The 22,402-nt window shown below is 40.8% G+C and overlaps 1 protein-coding gene across 1 annotated transcript in view; it reads left to right on the plus strand.

Annotated features, from left to right (window-relative positions):
* POLA1 (DNA polymerase alpha 1, catalytic subunit) overlaps positions 1 to 22,402 on the plus strand; it is a 319,132-nt gene that overhangs the window by 12,370 nt on the left and 284,360 nt on the right. Inside the window, exons 5-17 of the mRNA XM_080652141.1 lie at positions 5,514 to 5,629; positions 6,072 to 6,134; positions 6,972 to 7,064; positions 7,497 to 7,584; positions 7,879 to 8,083; positions 8,171 to 8,349; positions 15,475 to 15,587; positions 16,683 to 16,799; positions 18,000 to 18,074; positions 18,996 to 19,134; positions 20,097 to 20,251; positions 21,677 to 21,761; positions 22,252 to 22,313. Of these exons, the coding sequence (XP_080508267.1) occupies positions 5,514 to 5,629; positions 6,072 to 6,134; positions 6,972 to 7,064; positions 7,497 to 7,584; positions 7,879 to 8,083; positions 8,171 to 8,349; positions 15,475 to 15,587; positions 16,683 to 16,799; positions 18,000 to 18,074; positions 18,996 to 19,134; positions 20,097 to 20,251; positions 21,677 to 21,761; positions 22,252 to 22,313 (1,490 nt within the window). The remainder of the gene's footprint in view (positions 1 to 5,513; positions 5,630 to 6,071; positions 6,135 to 6,971; positions 7,065 to 7,496; positions 7,585 to 7,878; positions 8,084 to 8,170; positions 8,350 to 15,474; positions 15,588 to 16,682; positions 16,800 to 17,999; positions 18,075 to 18,995; positions 19,135 to 20,096; positions 20,252 to 21,676; positions 21,762 to 22,251; positions 22,314 to 22,402) is intronic.

Consider the following 22,402-nt stretch of genomic DNA (forward strand, 5'->3'; position numbering starts at 1 on the left):
AAACATTGATGAGAGAGAAACATCGATTAGCTGCCTCCTGCACACCTCCTACTGGGGATGTGCCCGCAACCAAGGTACATGCCCTTGACCGGAATCGAACCCGGGACCTTTCAGTCCGCAGGCCGACGCTGTATCCACTGAACCAAACCGGTTACGGCAGTAATGCCTTTTAATTGGAATTTTAGCTCTTTGATAATAGTGTAGTACTTCAACAAGGTTTAGAACTTAATCTTCTTGCTTTGTTTAATTGAAATTGAAAATGATAATGAATGGATGTGTCAGACTGTCTTAGCTGAACAATCACTGGCAAACATTTTTTTTTTAACATGCCTGATTTAGTTTCTGTCAGATGAGAAGGGAAAATTCTCTTATTTTCTGGTTTAGTTCTTTCTCAGCAAACTATGGCCCACTCACAGCGGTTTATTTTTAAACAGCTTTATTGAGATATAATTCACATGTTATGCAATTCACCTATTTAAAGTATACATACATTTAAGCCCATGTGGTGTTTAATATACTCACAGAGTTGTGTAGCCATCACCAGTTTCCCATTTTCATTAACCCAGGAGGAAACCATGCCTGTTACTGTATAGCCCTTGGGCTAATACTGGTTTTTACATTTGTAAAGCATGTTTTTTTTTAAAAAGAAAGATGCCAAGAAGAATATAAAACAGCGTAAGAGAGACTTACGTGGCCTCAAAGTCTAAATTCTGTGCTGTCTTGCCCTTTTCAGAAAGTCTGGACCCTAATTTGTAGATTAACATTTTGCAACATGTGTTCACTTTCTCCCTCTTCACTGTACCCACAACCACATACAGAGACTTAATTTTTGGTGAATTTACTGAAAGTAAGTTGTCCATGACAATTCACCTGTACATGCTTCAGCAGTTACCTTCTAAGAACATGGACATTTGTCTATTTGCCATTCTCATCATGTTATCTAATATATTGTTCATAGTAAGATTTTCCCAGTTAACCTAGTAATGTCTTTCATAGCTGTTTCTAAAAATGCAGAGTCCACTTTAGCTTTCATGTCTCTTTAGTTTTATTTAGTGTAGAACAGCACCATCCCTCTCCTCTTCCCATTGGCCTTTTTTTTGGGGGGGGTCTTTTATGACATTTTTAAAAGGACCAGGCTGGTGGTTTTCTTGAATACCCCACAATCTGGGATTTGCATGATTGCTTCTTTGTGCTTAGAGTCAGATGAAATATTTTGGCAAAAATACAATAGAGATGAAGTTGTGTTCTTCTCATCAATCATGTCAGGGCACGTAGTGTCAGTTTGTCCTTTTATTGGTGATACTAAGTTGATCTCTGGGTAAGATGATGTTTGTCAGATCTCTTCCTTGTAAAGTTACCTTTCTACCATTGTAGTTAGTGTAAATGTGGGGTGATAATATGAGACCATGTGCATATAATATCCCTTTTCTCCACCAACTTTCACCCAGTGCTTTCAGCATCTGTTGATCCTTTCTCTCCTTTTTATTGTTTTTTTAAATATATTTTTATTGATTTCAGAGAGGGACAGAGAGAAAGAAACATCAGTGATGAGAATCATTGATCAGCTGCCTCCTGCACGCCCCACACTAGGGATCGAGCCTGGAACTCGGGCATGTGCCCTGACCGGGAATGGAACCGTGACCTCCAGGTTCATAGGTTGACACTCAGCCACTGAGCCACACTGGCCGGGCTAGTTTATTTATTTAAAAAATTTTAAAAATGTATTCATTTGAGAGAGAGAGAGCGAGCTACACATCGATTTGTTGTTCCACTTAGTTATGCATTCATTGGTTGATTCTTGTATGTGCCCTAATCAGGGATCGAACCTGCAACTTTGGCATATCAGAATGATGCTCTAATCTACTGAACTACCCAGCCAGGGCCCTTTTTAAAATGATCACTTAAAACTTATGGATTTGAATAAACTACTGTTATAGTTCAATATCCATTATCATCATGTATTTTGATCTTCAAATTATCCCAAATTTGGCAAAGGGATCCCCTTTGAGCTGGCTCCTGAGTCCTTTTGACATGGCTTCATCAATCTTTGAACATTTCCTTGCTTTCTGGGAAACAAGATGTCCCAGGTTCTCCTTGTACTTATTCCTCTCTCAGACCTGGAATTAACCATTTCCCCCAAGAATCATTCCTTAGTGGAGAATGGTACTCAGATCTAGGGGATGGATGTACTCATTGCTGCTGGAGCATAATGGTTTCTAGGTCTTTTCAGTGAATAGAACTATAAGATTTGATGTCTATGTATGTTGTGAGTCCATACTGATACATTAGATTGAAACCCAATCCTACACCGTTCTTCATCTTCCCCAATTCTCTATTTGTATCTACCTTAACGACCAATGAAAACCCTTGTCTTCTAAAATTACACAAAATAATATTGGAAATTTTAGAATCACTAAACCTATAATACCTCTACCAACAACCTTTCTAAAGTTTGTAATTTTTTTGAAGTTTTATTCTTGGCATATAACCTATTAAGGTTGTATAGTCAGAGTGCTGTCTTCAAAAGGTGTATGAAGTAATTTTTGTGTGTGTGCTATATAATCAGTTTACTATATAGATCTATTATGTTTGTTTTGTTTTCATTTTATTTTTTTAATATTGTAAAACATTTTTGTGATTTAAAAATCAAAATTGTATCAAGATATTAAGGTAAGATCTTACTCTAATTCCTATGCTTTCTACTTGTCTCTACCCATCTCCACAGGTAACTATTTTTAATAGTTTCTGATTATTCTTCCTGTCTTCCCTTTTATAGAAAATAAGAACGTGTATTTTTTCTCATGTGTGATGTTATTTATTGATTCATTCATGGCTTAAATTAGACTATCTTCCTGGTTTCTGACAAACTATGTAACTCTACACTCTGGTACCATTTGGTAGCAATATGGCTAATTGTGTAATCCTAGTTTTTGTGAGTCCATGATGAAGAGAATGAAATGAAACGATCCCATGTGCTTTTTCATCTCCCTGAACTGAGGAGAATTCGTGCACTGGTAGGGTCCCTTGGCCTGGCCTGTGCCCTCTCGCAATCTGGGACCCCTCGGGGGATGTCGGAGAGCTGGTTTCGGCCCAATCCCCACAGGCCAGGTGGTCAATGCGTGTCATAGCTATCACCCAGTCGGCTGGTCAGCCGGTAGCTTAGACTTTTATGTATATAGATTGCTAAATTCTTCACCATAGGAGTTGTCTAATTTTACACTCCCATTAACAATGTATGAGTGTCTGTTTAGACCTCCATGGCTTCACCAACAGAGTTTGTTGTCAAGCTTTTGCATTTTTGCCACTCTAATTTGTGAGAAATGACATCTTGTGGTTTTTCACTTGCATTTCTTTTACACATGTAGTTGGGCATTTTTTCATAAAACTTATAGCTGTTTATATAGACAGCCATACCTCAGGTGTATTGTGGGTTCTGTTCCAGTCCATTGCAATAAAGCGAATATTGCAATAAAGCAAGGCATAATCTTTTTGCTGGTGGAGGGTCTTGCCTTTAATTTGTAAATAATGCAACATCTATGAAGCACAGTAAGTCAAGCACAGTAAAATGAGATATGCCTGTATTTTTATGTGAGCCATAGGTTTGTGTTTATTACCCACACTAGAGGCCCAGTGCACCAAATTCATGCAGGGGGGGTGTCCCTCAGCCCAGCCTGCACCCTCTCAAATCTGGGACCCCTTGGGGAATGTTCGACTGCAGGGATTGAGCCTAAACCAGACATCCCTCTCATAATCCTGGACCGCTGGCTCCTAACCGCTTGCTTGCCTGCCTGCCTGCCTGATTGTCCCTAACCGCTTCTGCCTGCCAGCCTGATCGCCCCCAACTGCCTTCCCTTGCCAGCCTGATCACCCCCAACTGCCCTCCCCTGCCAGCCTGATGGCCCCCAACTGCCCTCCCCTGCCAGCCTGATCACCCACAACTGCCCTCCCCTGCCAGCCTGATCGCCCACAACTGCCCTCCCCTGCCAGCCTGATTGCCCACAACTGCCCTCCCCTGCCTCCTCTGCTGGGCCCTACCTCCGTTGTGCGTGTGGCCATCTTGTGATGGCCATCTTGTGATGACGTTAGGGTGTGATGCGTGAGGGCATGACGACCACCTAGGACAGCCATGGGCAAACTACGGCCCGCGGGCCGGATCCGGCTGTTCTATCCGGTTCTCTTGCTCTCCCCTCTGCTCCTTTACTTTGAATTTATATTAGTTCACACAAACACTACATCCATGCTTTTGTTCCGGCCCTCTGGTCCAGTTTAAGAACCCATTGTGGCCCACGAGTCAAAAAGTTTGCCCACCCCTGACCTAGGATATTATTAGTATAGATTCCTATTGGGGTTTGGGGCTTTTTTTAATATTAGAGAAATTGGTCCTTTATCTGTGAAACATTGTAAAAATTTTCTTCTGTTTTGTCTATAAACTTGTTTTTTGTTTAATGGAAATGGAACTGTGAGCTCCAGGTTCATAGGTTGACGCTCAACACTGAGCCCATGCCGGCTGGGCTGATTACTTTCTTTACAAATGGGTAGCCAGCATTACTTATTAAAAAATCCATATTGTCCCAAGGGATATGAGATGCCACCTTTATTATATGCTAAATTTCCATAAGTAATTGAGTCTTTTTGTACACTCTCTTTTCTGTTTCTGTTCTATGTATTCCTGTGCCACCACCACACTATATTAACCCTTTGTATGCCATAAGCATCTATAGATGCAAGTGGCAGATTTTTTAAATTCAAAATGTCGTGGCATGGGGGGATGGTTTCCGTTTTGGACGTGTGGCATTTAACTGGTTAATTATATTCATTTGAGGTCTTTTTAAGGTAGAGACTGCTCTGGGATGACTCAGAAAGCAAGAGTAAAATTGACACTGTGGGAATATTCATGGGTGATTTACATTCACGTGATCGTAAGAGAAAGCATGGCACAGGTTGTTCTTTACTGTGTAAATGTCTCTGTTGGGTTAGTGTTGCTACAACATATTGCATGTATATAGTTGCTGTTCTTCATAAAATAGAAATTAGGATGCTGCAATATCATAACTGGTAATCCTATTTTTTTAAAGTTTAGTTGTCTTTTCAGATTCAGTATAGCGCTAAAAAGGCAATCTCATGGAGACTGCGAGGCTAATCCCCTGCTTCCAGATGAACTTGATCTTTTTATTTCTATTGGAATACAACTTGGTAAAACAGAACCCCCCCACACCTTTTAGGAAGCTTTTTATTCACACTTACAATAGCAATTAACAGTCACACTTAGTAACTTATCCAGATATTTTACTGGTATTTTCATCAGTTTTTGAACTAACATTCAGCCCAAGTTTTCCTGATTTCAGCTGTTTTAAAAATTCTTCCCTCTCTACCTTGCATAACGTTTTATGTTTTTGTATTTTGAATTCTTAACAGTTTTCTTCTCAAATTCTCATATACAGAGAGCAGGTGACTAGACTTTTTCATTTTGATTTTTGTCAGTGCATGTTTCTAAATAATTTATATTCCAACAGGAAATGATAATAAAACTCGCAACAAAGAAAAGAGGAATGTAAAGAAGACTGTGGTGACAAAACCAAACAATATCAAGTCAATGTTTATTGCCAGTGCTGGGAAGAAAACTGGTGATGTGAGTTTTATGTTTTTCTTATATTTTGTCTTTCCTTTTGTGAAAATAATTTAGTGTTTGATTATACAGACAATAGGTGCTCTCTATATTTGAGCTCAAATATTTGGGTAATATTTTCCCAGTTTCCATCACTAAGTTGAATGTAGATTTCTAGGTGAATTTAGGCACCTCAGTGGTTGGAACTTGGAGATAGAAAAGAAAACTGAATAAAAAAGCTGAACTGACTAGTGATTTCAGTGATTAACAGGAGGATCATGGAAATAGAGGATGGGAGCTCTAGGTTTGGGAGTGATGTATATGCAGATGGTTGTTAATATCTGACTAGTAGATGAGCACTCAGTGAGGACTGAAGAGGTTCGGTTCTTCCTTTCATAGACATGTGTTCTGGGTGAAAATGGGAAGTGCAGGGCTATTTCATACTACTTTCCTTTCTAACTTCCAGAAAGCTATAGATTTGTCCAAGGATGATCTGCTAGGTGACATTCTACAAGATCTGACCACTGAGGTAAGTGAATCTCTGGGAGTTATTAAATATGCAGGGGCCATCACCTGAAGAAATAGTTCAATAATTATACAAAAAAGACTATTGCCAGAATTTAAAAAAATGCAGTGACAACATCATCACAACCACCACCACCCAAACAACCCCAAACCAATGAACAACCCTTCAGATTGCTTTCTTCTCACCATTTTAGGTGAGAGTACTTTCCAGCTGTTACAAGCTATGCAATCCTGTTGATGGAGCTGTGTGGGGGTGTGTTTGAGGTAGTAAGAATACACACACGAGTCAGCTTTGGGAATGCACTCAGTTGCTGCAGTGCATGTTCCCAAAATAGATTGAGGCCTGTCAGTCTGTACAATTAGGCGTGAGATCCTTGTCTAGAATTCCCAGTGGGGGCAAAGGAAGAGTCGGTGAGCTGTCCCTGATAGAACTCAGACAGGCTCAGCTGTTCCGGGAATTTGCTGTTTCACAAAAAACTAAACTCTCATTTAGAGGTGTGTGTCTTTCTAAATGACCCTTGATTAAAATGACATATACTAACATCATGTAGTTCCAGCTTGATAGCTTTTAAATATAATATTCTGGAAGGGTAAGGGAAAAGTATGTTAAGTTTTGAAAAGAAAAAATTGGTCAGGAGTGGATTCAATATCTATTCTGGGTTTCTAGTGAGTCTGTGGTAGTGTTGCTATAGTAACCCCAGTGCATGAACATAGATCCGTGGGGGGAACAGGGAAGGAAAAATGCTTTGCTCATTGGGCTTCAATGGGGAAAGAAATGTACTTTTTCCGTCTTGTGGTAAACCAAGCATGGCAATGAAGTGTGTCTTACCCCTCCTTTTAGACACCTCAAATAACTCCACCACCTGTAATAATACCGAAGAAGAAAAGATCCATTGGAGCTTCACTGAATCCTTTCTCTGTGCACCCCCCCAAGGTAAAGTGTGTGGAAATACCTTTAAACTCGATGTACATTATTGCTTAAAATTGATTTTGTTGCTTTTCTATGTGAGCGAAATACCTTTGAATTTGTTCTTGATTTTTGTTTTAAATTAGGACTCCCATTTCATCATATAGTTTCATGTATATCAAAAATAGCATGTGCCTGCTTTTGTCATAGTAAATTTTGTGGTAAGTAGCATGTGTTTATTATAGGTATTACAACAGTGCTAAATGTAATACTTTTCCTCCCGGAAACAAGTATTTTTTTGTAAACCTAGGTAAAAGTAAAATAATTGAAGCTGTTACATTAATAATACACAAAATTATTTTATAAATGGGAACTGTCATTATCTCTGGTCAGGGCAGGACAGTGTGCATATTTTCAGTATGCAGGTCTAACTGAATGAACATTTAAAAACATTTACAGGTAGTTCCTTCAGGAAAAACTGCTTCCCCTGTCTCAAAGAAGGAGCCTCTGTTAACTCCTATTCCTCTTCAACGTGCTGAATTTGCTGGTAAGTAAGATGTCAGGCAGAAGTAAAAGAGTGTGGAGCAGTTGCAAAGTGCTGCCAAAAATGGAGGACCCAGGAAGGAGGAAGTGGAGGCAATTTTGAAGGTATTTGTGATAGCAAGTTTAAGTGTGAAAGATTTGAATTCATAGCAGTAAAAGTTACAAGGTACATCCGATTTGGAGGTTGACGAGATGCAAATACAGTGTGGGAAAAGGGTAGGCCCCTATGGCTGTGCTGGGGAGGTCTGTGTGCTCCACGGCAGCAGTTTATGATGGGAATGTGCAATGATGCCTACAGGAGAGCCAGCACCAGCAGCAGTGTGTACACACGACAAGAAGGAGTCAGGGGCAATAGATTTTGAAGATGGTGACTTTGATGAGCCCATGGAAGCTGAGGAGGTGAATGTGGAGCCTGTGGCTGCTAAGACCTGGGACCAAGCCAGTGAGCTAGCAGAGGTGGTGAAACCTGAGGCAGATCCTGGAAAAGGGACCGCACCCTGCTTGTAAGAGCATTATGACTTTTCTGGCAAGTAGTACTATAATTGCTTTGTTGGATTTTGACAAGTTTTTGAAAATGTGATTTTTTGCAGAGGAGGTTTTCTCCCAGATGTCTCTTGTTGGGACATTGATCAGGAAGATGACAGCAGTTTCTCAGCCCAGGAAGTTCAAGTGGATTCCAGTCACTTGCCACTGGTAAAAGGGGCAGATGAGGAACAAGTGTTTCAGTTTTATTGGCTGGATGCTTATGAAGATCAGTACAACCAACCAGGTAATCATACTGTATGTCTTTAACGTGGAATAGCGCCTGTCCCTTAAATGCGTTCGTGATTGTAATTGGCACAGGCTCTGCACTCACATCCTATCTAATAAAGAGAGAATATGCTAATTAACCATCATCCATCACAAAGATGGCTGCACCCACAGCTGAGGCCAAGTTCCCATAAGGAGCCTTAACAAGCAATCAGCAGGGACCTGAGGCTGTGCCTTCCCCCGCCCCCGTGGGGCTTGACAGGGGACCTCAGGCTGGCAGGGCTTGACAGGGGATCTCAGGCAGCGCCCCCCACCCGGCAGGGCTTGACAGGGGACTTCAAGGTGCGTTTCCCGTCCTGGTGCTGGGCTAGGGTACCTCAGGCTGCTCCCCCCGCCCCAGTGCCAAGCCAGGGGACCTCAGGCTGCGCCCCCCACCCGGCAGGGCTTGACAGGGGACCTCAGGCCACCTTCCACACCCGGCAGGGCTTGACAGGGGACCTCAAGGTGCACTTCCCATCCTGGTGCTGGGCTAGGGGACCTCAGGCTGCTCCCAGCGCCAGGCCAGGGGACCCCAGGCCGCGCCCCCCACCTGGCAGGGCTTGATGGGGGACCTCAGGCTGCTCCCCCGGCCCCAGCGCCAGGCCGGGGGACCTCAGGCCATGCCCCCACCAGGTGGGGCTTGATAGGGGACTTCAGGCTGCGCCCCCCACCCCGGCACCAGGCCGGGGGACCTCAGGCCGCACCCCCCGCCCCAGCACCGAGCCAGGGGACCTGAGGCTGTGCCCCCCTGCCTGGCGGGGCTTGACAGGGGACCTCAGGCCATGTCCCACACCTGGCGGGGCCTGACAGGGGACCTCAAGGCATGCGTGCCCCCCCCCCACCCGGTCTGGCTGGGGCATCTCAGGCCATGCCCCCCGTCCTGGTGCTGGGCCAGGGGACCTGAGGCTATGTTCCCTGCCCGGCGGGGCTTGATGAGGGTGGGACTAGCCAGGTCTGGATCTACCCCAGTGTGGGGGGGGGCAAGCCGGGTCTGGGTCTCATGCGATTTTGAGGCACATGTGGGTGGGCAGGGACTTGACTCTGGGTCCTGTGGTGTGCCCCAGACTCTGACAGGAGGAAGGTTTTCATATACATTTTACTAATTTTCTTTCATCTCTGACACTTCTATTATAATGAAAGGGCAAATAGCAACATTAAGTTATTTCCTCTAATTAATCTCCTTTTAATGTGTACGAATTTCGTGCACTGGGCCACTGGTACGTATATAGTAAGGGTGCATGAGGAACCTGAATGGAGAGGAGCTGTGTGGTATGAATAATCCTCAAAGATGCTTTTTCCCAAAACCAGTTAGTTATATATGGAATGTGTACTTGTAGTTTACCTTTGATGTATCCGAAGTTATAGTTACTATACTTTAAATGGAAATTGTCATGAATTTGTTTATTTATTCAGCAAATTAAACACAGTTTTGTGTGCCAGGCACTGAGATGGGGTGAACAGGCTAGACAAATTCTCTATCCTAATGGAACTTACATTCTAGTGGGGTGGGAGCAGCTTGGGGGGAATAGGCAATAAATAAGGTAAGTTGATTAATGGTTTAAAGGCAGTTAGTTGGGGGATGGACTTGGAAGGCCTGTCTAAGGAGACCATCATTGGGCTAAGATTTAAGGCACGTGCAGATCTGAAGAAAGAGCATTTCAGCCTGATGAACCAGTAAGCACAGGCCTGGAGGGAGAAAGGCAGCTTTTTGGTTGTAGCACAGTAATCAAGTGATAAGATTGTTAGAAAATGAAGTTGGAGAAAAAGGCCTAGGGCAGATAATGAAGAACCTTGAAAGCCATATTAAGGAGTTTAGGTCTTCTTTCAAGAGCCATGGGGAGGTGGGAAGATTTTAAGTATGAGCAGGATGGGTGGGATGGCATTCTCATGGTTGGGCATACATTTTAACAGGAACCCTCCAATTTGTGTGGAGAATAGCGCTTGCGCATTTGCGTGCATGCGTGTGCGTGTGTGGGGGGTGGCTGGAACGGGGTAGTGGGAAAGTGTAGAAGCACTGGAGATCAGTCAGTGCAGGACAGGCGTGTAGTAGAGAAAAAGGAATGCATTTAACATGTGTTTTGACATGAACTTGTTGATGGATTGATGTGAGGGTTGACAGAGAGGAGGGATCAAGATTGATTCCCAGGTCCTTCTCCGAATGAGCTGATACTATTAATTCTGACTCACAAAAGCCAGGAGGCTCTCCAGTTTCCTTTTGTGCTCCTTTGAGCCCTTCTTCACTGCTGAGTTGGGCATGACAAAATTTGTTGGATTAATAGAAAATATACCCTTAAACAGAGTTACTTTTATTCAGACCCATTTCTGGATCTGAGGGTAGAAGCAAACTGAATTTTTCAAAATGGTTTCCTGGAGGCTGCATCTGATGAAAATGTAGTGTAGATGTCAGTGAAGCAAGTGAATGAGTAAGAAGAGTAAGTATTAATTGTCGAACTTGGAGGCCAGAATTACCTTTAAGATAATCAGGCATTGACTTTAACTGGAAAGACCTTAATGGTCTCTCAGAGGGGAAACAGAAGCGGTAGTATGTTTTAGCTTATCGAATATGTAGAAACTCTTGCAGAGCCACTTGAGTAGCAAACTGCCATGTATTAGTTCCTTAGGTAAAGATATAAGCAGTCCTAGAAATGGAATCATATCCTTTAGCTAGGGCAAGTCACTTAGACCCTCTCACCTCTTTGACTACCTCTTTGTTATTTGCCAGTGGGAGGTAGGCTGGCAGGTGTGATTACATGAGACTGAGCAAATATTTCCCATCCAGTGCGGAAACCCAGGTTGTCCCATTGTACGGCTGCGGGGGACACCATTTTCACATGTGCTTCATGAGACCTCTGGAGCATGGCCGTGTGAGTGGTACTCACTGGAGTTGTGCCACATGGTGGGCCTGCCCTTCCCAGTGCTACTGTCTGTACTTTGCTGTATCTGCTTGATGTTAGATTTGATTCTCTGTCTTGGTTAATGGTCCAGTCAAAACCAGAAATGTGGGAGCCAGCCTTGATTCCCCCTTTTCCTCACTTATTAGTTTTCTCTCCTAAAGTAGACGAGGTGTCTTTCTCCTTACAGTTCCCACCTCTGATCCCTTCTTGCCTACATCACACCATCTTCCTAATCCCTCAGCTTACATTGTGGCCAGAGTGACTGCTCAGAAGGGTAACTCTGACCGTGTCATTTCCTTATTAAAAAACATCCACAGCGGTAATTGCTTATAACATAAAAGTCCAAGTTCCTTAACAAGGCTTCCGGTGCCTGCCAATGCATGACTTTTGTGCCCTAGAAATAGCTCCCTGTCTGTGCCTGATGCTCTTTATACCATGTCCACTTACTCATTGTGTTTGACTGGAATGCCCTCATGTGACTCAGCCCGTTTCATCTCCAGGAAGTTTCCTAATCCTCCAGACTGGCCCCAAGAGCCCTTTCTCTGTGACTCCATCATACCCTTTTCCATCGTAGCATTTGTCATATTATTTTGAAAAGATCTGATTCTGTGTTTTTATTTCCCCCAAAGCCTTTTAACTCCTGGAGGCCTGGGACCTTTTATTTCCAGCTTTCAGTGTGATGTCAGGCATATAATAGGTGTTTAATAAATGATTATTAACTTTTTTTTTTAAATATATTTTATTGATATTTTACAGAGAGGAAGGGAGAGGGATAGAGAGCTAGAAACATCGATGAGAGAGAAACATCGATCAGCTGCCTCCTGCACACCTCCCACTGGAGATGTGCCCGCAACCAAGGTACATGCCCTTGACCGGAATCGAACCCGGGACCCTTCAGTCCGCAGGCCGACGCTCTTTCCACTGAGCTAAACCGGTTTCGGCAATAAATGATTATTGAAATAAACTGCAGAGATTGACAGCCCTGTAGACAGATACACAGGAAAGGTTTCAGAGATCCAGAGTTGCATTTGCTACTATACTGAGTTTGCCTCTTGAAGCCTTGTAGCAGCATAGTGTAAGAATAGGTAGCATAGTCCTGGCTGGTTTGCTACAATGGTTAGAGCGTCAGCCCATGCACTGAAGGGTTGCGGGTTTGATTCCCGATCAAGGGGTTGGGGCGCATGCAGGAAGCAACCAGTCGATGTGTCTCACATCTATGTTTCCTCCCTCTCTGAGAAAAGCAATGCAAAAAGTATCCTCAGGTGAGGATTAACCACAACAAAAAGAATAGGTAGAACAAAAGTAGATGGTGCACCCACCCCAGGTTAATTCACATATAAAGCATCAGATTGCTAGTGTCAATTGCCAAGGATTACAACCTTAAGGTACAACAATCCTCTTTTTTCCTGTGTGAAAAGGAGCATATTATTTCCACCTTTTGTTTACTGGTTAATACTCTTATTAAAAAACAGAGCATTGTTTTACAGGGTAAGGTCTTGAGCTACATTGTCCACTGTGATAGCTACTGGCCACATGTAGCTCTTTAAATTGAAATCAGTTAAAATGAAATAAAAATTAAAATTCAGCTTCTCAGCCACTAGCCACATTTCAGGTGCTCAATAGCCACATGTGACTAGTAGCTACCATATTCATGGATGTCACAGATACAGACAGAACAATTCCCCCAAAGCCATTGGAACTCCTGGGGTGGGGGCTTTTATTTCCAGCTTTCAGAGCAATGCCAGGCAGTGCTGAAATTTCTTTTTTTTTTTAAATTCATTTTATTTTTAGAGAGAGAGGAAGGGAAAGAGAGAGAGAAACATACATGTGAGCATGAAACATCGATTGGCTGCCTCCTGCACGCCCCCTACCTGGGATTGAGCCTGCAACCTGGATATGTGCTCTGACTGGGAATCCTTTCAGTGTACTGGATGACACCCAACCGAGCCACGTAGGCCGGGCAGTGCTGACATTTCTATCGGCTAGTGCTAGTCTGTATCGTAATAGATATTGGAGGTTAAAATTGAGGCACTGAAGCACAGGTATATTTGCGAAGCAACCAGTTTATACTATGTATTGTTGAATTCCTGGTACTAACCCATAGTCATGGATAAGCCTTTTCAACCACCCTTGGGAAATATTTTGCAAGTAAAAGAGGTACTTGTCTGTTATTGGTCTGTCTTCCAAATGCTAAGGTAAACGGAATTTTCTAGTGCTGGATAATGCCTTAGAGATCTTCTAGTCTAGTAATTCACTTATAGAGGAGGAAGCTGAGGTTCTGAAAATGAAGTGGTCAGCTCTTCAGTGGCAGAGTTCTGGGCTTCTCACCCTCAGTCCTGCTGTTCTGTGCTACTTTTCAAGTTGTGTCCTCGTGATCGATGCCAATGGGTTAAATAAGACGGCTTTTAAAAAGTCCTTTAATCTCAGAGGGTTGAACAGTTTCATCTTGATAGCAGGTAATGATCACTGAGCCTTGGTGAAATCAATGCTGCTAATAAAAACGAAGTACTCCCAAAGACCCTGTTATTGTTTCTCAGTTTCTTACAGATTCTAAGTAAGTCAGTTGTTGCTGAATGCTCCATAATTATGAAAAGAATCTTACTCTTTGCATATGGGAAGATATCCTGTCTTCATTATGACTTTTTAAAGGTTGAATAATCCTGACTGCACCTGGTTTCAGCTAGTTACTGGGGGGGTGGGGGGTGGAAGAGATGGGATCTTTGTTTACCATGATCTTTTTGTGGCAAATGAGGCATAAACAGTGTCAAATGTGTTGCATGAAGTGTGATATTAGTTTGACTGTAAAATGAGCTATTTGAATCTTTGAATCCAATATTAGGGCCTTTATTTTTCTTTGCTTGGAATTTTGTTTTTTTTTCATCTCTAACTGTTATAAGGATGACTTTTAATTTTCTGCACTACTGAGATTTTTTCTTTTTAATCATCCCCACAGTCCCCCCTTCCCTCTCCCCAACCCCCCACCTGCCTCTTTCCCCCCAGATGAAAATCACACAACTCTTGTAAGAATTTTAATCATCTGCAGAAATGAAAATTCTTAGATGGTCTTATTGCTACTAGAACGAGTGACAAAAGGAAGCACTGATGAGCTATCTTGTGAAACCGGAGTAATTAGCCTTGTGTACAGTAGCCTTTATATATGCCAGAATTTTCTTAATGTCTCTCAGACAAATGGCCGTGTTGAGTAGCTATGTTGGTTACTGCTGTCTAATTATTCATGGAGTCAAGAATTTAGCACAGTGATCATCTCTTAGTTTGACTAACAAATCTCTGGAGTCCTATCTTGATGTCCAGTTTTCATGAACAATGAATTGATGTCTAGAAAGGCTTTCTTTGACTTTGTAGTATATATTACAGAGGGATCTCAAAAGGAGTGTGTCTGCTGAGTTGGTTATTAACCCATTTGTTAAACTGAAATAGAGAAGAGGAACATTATAAACACTACCTAGCTAGGTGTCTTAAGTAGTCTGTGAGGTCGAAGGGGTGAAATAGTAGATAGTAGTTGAACCCTATTAGACATTTATTATTATTTGGAATAAGATATATGAGATAAATTGTTTCACATATGGCAAAATACTGAGGTACCTACCATACATAGTTATCCTTACACATGAATGTTCATTTTTATCAATAAGTACAGTGCTAAAAAGGAACTTAGCATTCTCAAAGTTCTCACAAGAGGTTTAAATATGAGATTTGTTGGACAAAAGTTTGCTTTTTTTGTTTCTCTTACTCTGGGGAATCCTGGTTCGAGGGAAAATGTATTTTGTGTTTTTTACCCAACGTTGACTTAGGATGGCTCCCTGATTCCCCAGGGGTTTCTACACTGACCTAGGGTGTCTCAGTAGTTCCCCAGTGTGTCTACTGAGGCCTGTGATGGCTCCCTAATAACCAAGGTTTGTCTCTATTTACCTAGATGTCTCCCTACTTTTGGAAAAAATCGTTACACCAAGAATCACTCTGTCCCCTGTCCTCCTAGTGGTCACAGGTTTTACGGTTGTGGTATTGTCATATGGCATAAGTACTGAGTAAAGGAACTGGTCTTGGGGACTGGACATCAGATATAAATTTGCTGTAAAAATGATTTACCATGAAGGCATAAATGTGTGGACACATTCAGTCTTTGTAGTGACCTTTTAATGTGATGTAATTGAAATGTTTCTTTTTTCATGTTTTTTTTCTTATTCCTTTAGGTGTGGTATTTCTGTTTGGCAAAGTTTGGATCAAATCTGCTGAAACCTATGTGAGCTGTTGTGTCATGGTGAAAAACATTGAACGAACTCTATACTTCCTTCCCCGTGAAATGGTAAATGTTAGTGATTCGCTTCTAATCCTAAGTGCATTCTGTGTTCTGCCACCAGCCCTCTTCTTTCTTTTTTTTTTTTTAACTTCAACTACAATTGCTTTGTCATTATATATGTGTATGTATGTATGTGTGTGTGTGTGTATATATATATATATATATATACACATATATATATATGTGTGTGTGTGTGTGTGTGTATAAATAATTTCAGAGAGAGGAAGGGAGAGGGAGAGAGAGATAGAAACATCAGTGATGAGAGAATCATCCATCAGCTACCTCCTGCATGTCCCCCACTGGGGATCAAGCCCACAACCCGGGCATGTACCCTGCCCAGAAATTGAACCATGCCCTCCTGGTTCATAGGTGGACACTCAGCCACTGAACCACACTGGCCGGGCATCCACCAGCCCTATTATTCAACAGGGCTATGAATTATCCACAACCTTGATGCTTTTTTATTGCTGTCTCCCTAGTCACCACTGTTTGGCAGCAGCTCCATTAGAAGTTGGAGAAAGAGAAATGAAGTAAAACTCTATTTTGCAACTTGTTAGAAAGAGTGTGAAAGAGCATAACATTGTCTTGACTTTTAGTATGTGATGCTGTCTTTCAGCTTCTCATTTCCATAGTAATGACAGCTGGGAGAGTATGGCTCTAAAATGTGGCATGGAGTTTGGCCCAGTTTTCATGCTTTTGTTGTATAGGCAACAGTATCATTTCATCCACAGCCATTTAACAGGGTCAGTTCCATTTGCTTCTCCTTTTTTATTGGGACTTAACATCCACACTCTCCTCCCCATCTGAGTTGAACTGTGAAGATTCTTGGTCAGTATTTACAACACTTCTCCCATTTTGTAGGATCGATCAATCAACTTTATCTCTGGTTTGCTTTTTTGATGCCATTGGGAGGAATTGGGCATTGGGTTTAGTACATTTTTGGGTATGTTTGCATCTTTGGACTCACTTGTAAGACTGTCCTATTACATGTTTAAATGGGGGAAGATGAAAATTGATATAGACTTGGGTTTCTGGTGGTTGAAAGATGTATTTACAGATACTCTTTTTCCCCCCTCCCCTTTCCTCTCCATGGGAGAGCAGAAAATTGATCTAAACACAGGGAAAGAAACAGGAACTCCAGTTACAATGAAGGATGTTTATAGTGAATTTGATGAGAAAATAGCAACAAAATATAAAATTATGAAGTTCAAGTCCAAGGTTTGTATTTGGTGATAAATTTTTCCAGCCCTAATTATTAGATGATTGTTCATTTTCTGATTTAGCAAATAGTTGTTGCATATCTTATTTGTGCAAACTGCCCTCTGTGCGGCTATAATTCATTGAATAGAAATTTTATAGATAGCAATGTAAAACCTTGTTGGATTTGTAAAAATTTTTACTTCTCTTTATACTGCTTACAAAATAATCATTAATTTGCATAGAAAGACTACTCATAGCAAAGTAATTGCTTCCAGTAATTGAAGCATATCTTGTACTCTTATTCCCAAATGGAGAAGAAATGGTTCTGATCTTGTTTATATTAATTATTGCCAAGTTGTCTTAGAAGGTTAAGTGGAGTTTTATCTTTAAAAATTAGGGACTATGATGCTATTCTGATACAATAAAATCTTCTGCTCCTGTGATACGTATTGATCAACTGTGAGATATTGATTTTGTGAGATATCGATGCCTTTGGCCATCATCGTGGGGGCTGTAACTCACTCCACATACTGGCTATTAACATACTGGCTATTAACAGTGATTGCAATAAAGGGAGGGTTGAGTTACTGAAGATAAGGCTAATGGTCTTAACTATTTGAGCTTTGAATTATGGCTGATGGATCAAGTCTCTAAAATTCTAAAAGCAGTGTGGTGTGATGGTGAAGCATAGGTGCTGGGCAATACGCCTTGTGCTTTTAAGTGCTAGCCTTACCGTTTCCTAAGTCCAGGGCCGTCACAAGAGCTATTTCAAGAGTTGCTGGAAGGGTTAAGTCGATTAATTCATATCAGGTTATTAAAACAGTACTTGGTACATAGCAGGCATTCAGTAAATATGAGCTATAATTATAATGCTAATTATTAATTTTTCTAGCAAGATGGGGTTGCTTACTATTGAAGAGTAGCAAATTATTTAATGCATTAACATTACAAAAATTTTTAATATTTATTGACCTTGTATGCAAATATTTCAAGTTCTGTAATGTCTAAGAGAAGTCTTTTTAGCATTTAGTTATTGGGTGTTTTAGTCTTAGTTGAAAGGGGAAACAGGTGCCATATTGGCTTTATTTACCTCTGTGTTCCATAAGGATGTTAGATTCCTAATGATTAAATGCAGGGACATGCATTGTGTATGTAATGCTTGTCAATTTATTTTGTGAAGTTTTTGTCTAAATGATTTTAAAATATTTGCTTACCCAGATAGTAGAAAAGAACTATGCTTTTGAGATACCTGATGTTCCAGAAAAATCTGAATACTTGGAAGTTAGATACTCGGTAAGTCAAACAAAGAAAATTACTGGGTTTTGGTTGAAAATGACACTGTTCTATTTTTGAAATTTCAATTGGCTTTCAATTAGTGTTGGCAGAGCTCCTCAAGCCCACAGTTCATGGAGGTGGACTCACAGTAATGAATAATTAAATTAAAATGGATAAAAATTTAAATACATAGACTACAAATTGTGCTACTTTTCTCTGCATCTTTAAATAAATAAATTGAAACTGCAGAACTGTTTGTTAAGTGGAACAAATGCCACATGATGGAGTTTACCATCATTGGTCTGTTGAAGTGTTCCTTCTGAGCAGTGGAAAGGTGAGAGATGAGAGCATCAATACTGTTACTGTAGTGCTGCTCTTGCTCCCAGGACAGGTAAGGTCATGGCTATGGGATATTAATTAACTGGACCTTAACCACTTTTTGCCTTTGATAATAGTGTTTTGATCCCACATGTTAGAAAAGGGAAACTTTTAAGAAATGTTTCTGACAGTGGTGATGAAATGTACCATGGAAGCAATTTGAATGAATCCCATTCTCTTGCTTTTATTCCCCTAATGCAGTGGTACTGTTTTATTTGGCTGTTTTTGGTTTTTTGTGTGTGTGTGTGTTTTTTTTTTTTTTTTTTATCAGTAAGGCATGTATGGTTCTGGACAGAAATCCTCTTTTGGGGAGCTTCTTGGCCTATTTTTCTTCTAATGGATGTCATCAAGATGCATTATTTTGTCATTGTGAATTGTTTTTGTTTCCTACTGTGAATTGTTTTGGATTTCATTTGTGGCAAATTACATTTCATATATATAAAAGGAGTTTCTTCTGGTACTTAGTAGAGAGGCTTTTGTTTATTTCAAATATAGACTTTGGAAAATGTGAAGTAATAGTTTTAAACAAAAAGTATTTTTTTTCTTTTTTGCCTTTTTCAGTCTGAAATGCCACAGCTTCCTCAGGATTTGAAAGGAGAAACTTTTTCTCATGTATTTGGGACTAACACATCCAGCTTGGAACTGTTCTTAATGAACAGAAAGATCAAAGGACCTTGTTGGCTTGAAGTTAAAAATCCACGTAAGGAAAATTTTACTTTCAGAATGCTTAATTGCTGATAGATGCAGTTTTAAAAAGGGAAGTTAGGGAATTGGTCTGTTTATTTCAGTGTGTCCACTTCCTTTTTTATGTATTTTTCCTCAAGGTTTTCCTTGAGTGAGGAGGACAGGGAATATGTTTAGAACCACTTTATCACTGTAATGTCTTTCAGTGTAATCAGAGGGAGGCCTTAGTTAGCTCAGGTGGCAGTTGGTCGCATCCCTCATTGGGCTGCTGTCAGTGTGGACTTCCGACCTGGCTGATGTGGCCCAGCTCTTCTTCCTAGTTCACTGCTAACCTCTGTAGGAGGGGGGGTACCACTGACCAGTGTGGAGAGTGCTTGGTCTCTTATCGGATGTTTTTCGGTATTTGCGTCTGTGATACTCTGTTTTGTCTTCACAAATCTCTTATGTTTTGTGATTTCTCCAAGGCAGTGTTTTATTTTATTTTTTTTGCAATACATTTTTATTGATTTCAGAGAGGAAGGGAGAGGGAAAAGAGAGAAACATCAATGATGAGAGAGAATCATTGATCGGCTGCTTCCTGCATGCCCCTTACTAGGAATGGAGCCTGCAACCCAGGCATGTGCCCTGACTGGGAATAGAATTGTGACCTCCTGGTTCATAGGTTGATGCTCAACCACAGAACCATGCCGGCTGGGCACGTTTCTGTTGTTTTTTTTAAAACCTATTTTGGGTCCTGGATTCTTTAGAAAATCTGATGGAAGCTGTAGACCTATTTCCCAGGCAAACAAACATATGTGTATACACACAAGGATTTGCATACAATCCAATAGTGTGGTTTATTGTTAGTTAAATGTTATAAGACATTGTTATTAGAAGATGGGATTGAGGACTTTCTCAGTTAATCACAGATGTCTTAATTGTAGTATTTTTTCTTTTTCCATAAATGGCTTTTGCTCTGTTGTATTTGTTCTCTTTTAGAGCTCTTAAATCAGCCAATCAGTTGGTGTAAAGTTGAGGCAATGGCTTTGAAACCAGACCTGGTGAATGTAATTAAGGATGTTGGTCCTCCCCCTCTTGTGGTGATGTCTTTCAGCATGAAGACAATACAAAATGCAAAGACACATCAAAATGAGGTAAAAAAATAGGACAGATTTTGTACATATGCCTTAGATGCAGATACTTGCCTGAACTTAACACAGCTTTTCTGCAAGGGAAGTTGTTCTTTTTGAAGGGCAAAGAATACTATTTCACTACCAAACTTTTTTAAAAGACTTAAATTGATGACTTATTTATTTCTGGGTTTTTAAATTTTTTATTTTGGAGAACTTTAAATAGACATAGAATAATTTAATGAACTTCCATATGCCAATCAATTATATTCAGCAATTAGCAAGATTTTGTCACACCCCTCATTTTTTCCTCCTAAAGTAGTTTAAGGCTAATCTCTGATATTTGTGTCATTGCATCTCTCAAAGCATGCATACTTTCTTATATAATACCATTAATCACCTAAAAACATGAACAGCGGTTCCTTGATATCTAAAATATCCAGTCCATAGTCACATGACTCCTTTTCTCCAAAATGTCTTTTAACAGTTGGTTTATTTGAATCAGGATTCATACAAGAGTCACAGATGGTGTTTAATTTTTATGTCTCTTGAATCGCTTTTAAACAGGAGCAACTCCCTCCCAACCCCTTACAGTTGTTTTTTTCAGTGATTTTGACTTACTGAAGAATAACAGTTGGCTGTCTCATAGAACACCCCATTTTCTGTTTTTGTTTTGCTTCATTGGGTGATTGGACTTATTCCTCTATACCAGAGGTTGGCAAACTATGACCTGTGGGCCAAATCCAGCCTACCACTTGCTTTTGTAAATAAAGTTTCTTGGGCCATAGCAACTTTATTCATTTACATATTATCTGCAGATGCTTTTGCACTACAGAGGCCGAGTTAGTAGCCATGCCAGAGACCATAAGCCCTGCAAGGCCTACAATATTTTCTATCTGGCTCTTTATAGAAAAAGCATGCAACCCCTGCTTTCCTAATAAAATGTTTAAAACATCTATACTAATAAAAGGGTAATATGCTAATTAGACCAGGAGACCTTCCGGGAAACCTTCCGGACATCCTTCCAGACAAAGCCATGGTGGTGGGACCGAGGCAGAGGCTGTTAGGGGCAATCAGGCCAGGAGGGGAGGGCAGTTGGGGGTGATCAGGCCAGCATGATGGGCAGTTGGGGGTGAGCAGGCTGGTGAGGGGGAGACAGTTGGGGGTGATCAGACAGGCAGGTGAGCGGTTAGGAGCCAGTGGTCTCGGATTGTGAAAGGGATGTCCGACTGCAGGACATCCCCCGAGGGGGTCCTAGATTGGAGAGGGTGCAGGCTGGGCTGAGGGACCACCCTCAGCCCCCCCGTGCATGAATTTCATGCACCGGGCCACTAGTTCATTTATATGTACTAAAATCTTTATCTTTTGATATTCTTGGTGGTTTTGTTGAGAATGCAGAATACATAGTAGGTGTTTGATAAGTGATTTCTTTTCCTCTTTTGTTTGCAGATTATTGCTGTGGCAGCTTTGGTTCATCACAGCTTTGCATTAGATAAAGCACCGCCACAGCCTCCCTTCCAGTCACACTTCTGTGGTATGTATTTTTAAAGCTGGTTTACTAATGGCTTGATTTTAGTTTTTCTTTTTTCTTTTTCTCCAACTGTTGGATCAGTAACTTGTTTTTTTATAATGTTTTCAAAAGTAATGAGTTTTATTGGATTGGTTGCCTCTTATTCAGCTGGTTTATTTTGTTCTAAGAGAAGTCAGGAGGCAGTTTGATATCTTTTTCTGTTCCAATGGTTATTCTATTGGGATGGAGTAGTTTTTTCCTGGGTCAAACTTATGCTTTAACTACTTTCTTTTCATGATGTCATTCTACAAACCCATCATAAAAGCCTGTTTGTTTTGGCTATTCTTTTGAGGTCCAACAACATGACCAATGGAAATACTTGATTCTCTTTACTCTTTAGAAATTGGGGGGAATTTATATTTAAGACAGTTTCCATTTGGAAACAGTCAGTGTATGTACACTTGAAATTGGCTAAGATGTGTGTTGGAATCTTTATTTTTCTTCATTCTTACAGTTGTGTCTAAACCAAAGGACTGTATTTTTCCATATGCTTTTAGTGAAGAAATAAAGAAAAAGGTAAAGAAATTATTTATTTCTTTTAAATATGAAGCATCTATTTGTTTAGATTGAAAAAAGGAGGATGGTGTAGATTAGTAGAAACAGGC

Source organism: Plecotus auritus (genome assembly GCF_963455305.1).
Source record: "Plecotus auritus genome assembly, chromosome: X".
NCBI classification, from domain to species: domain Eukaryota; kingdom Metazoa; phylum Chordata; class Mammalia; order Chiroptera; family Vespertilionidae; genus Plecotus; species Plecotus auritus.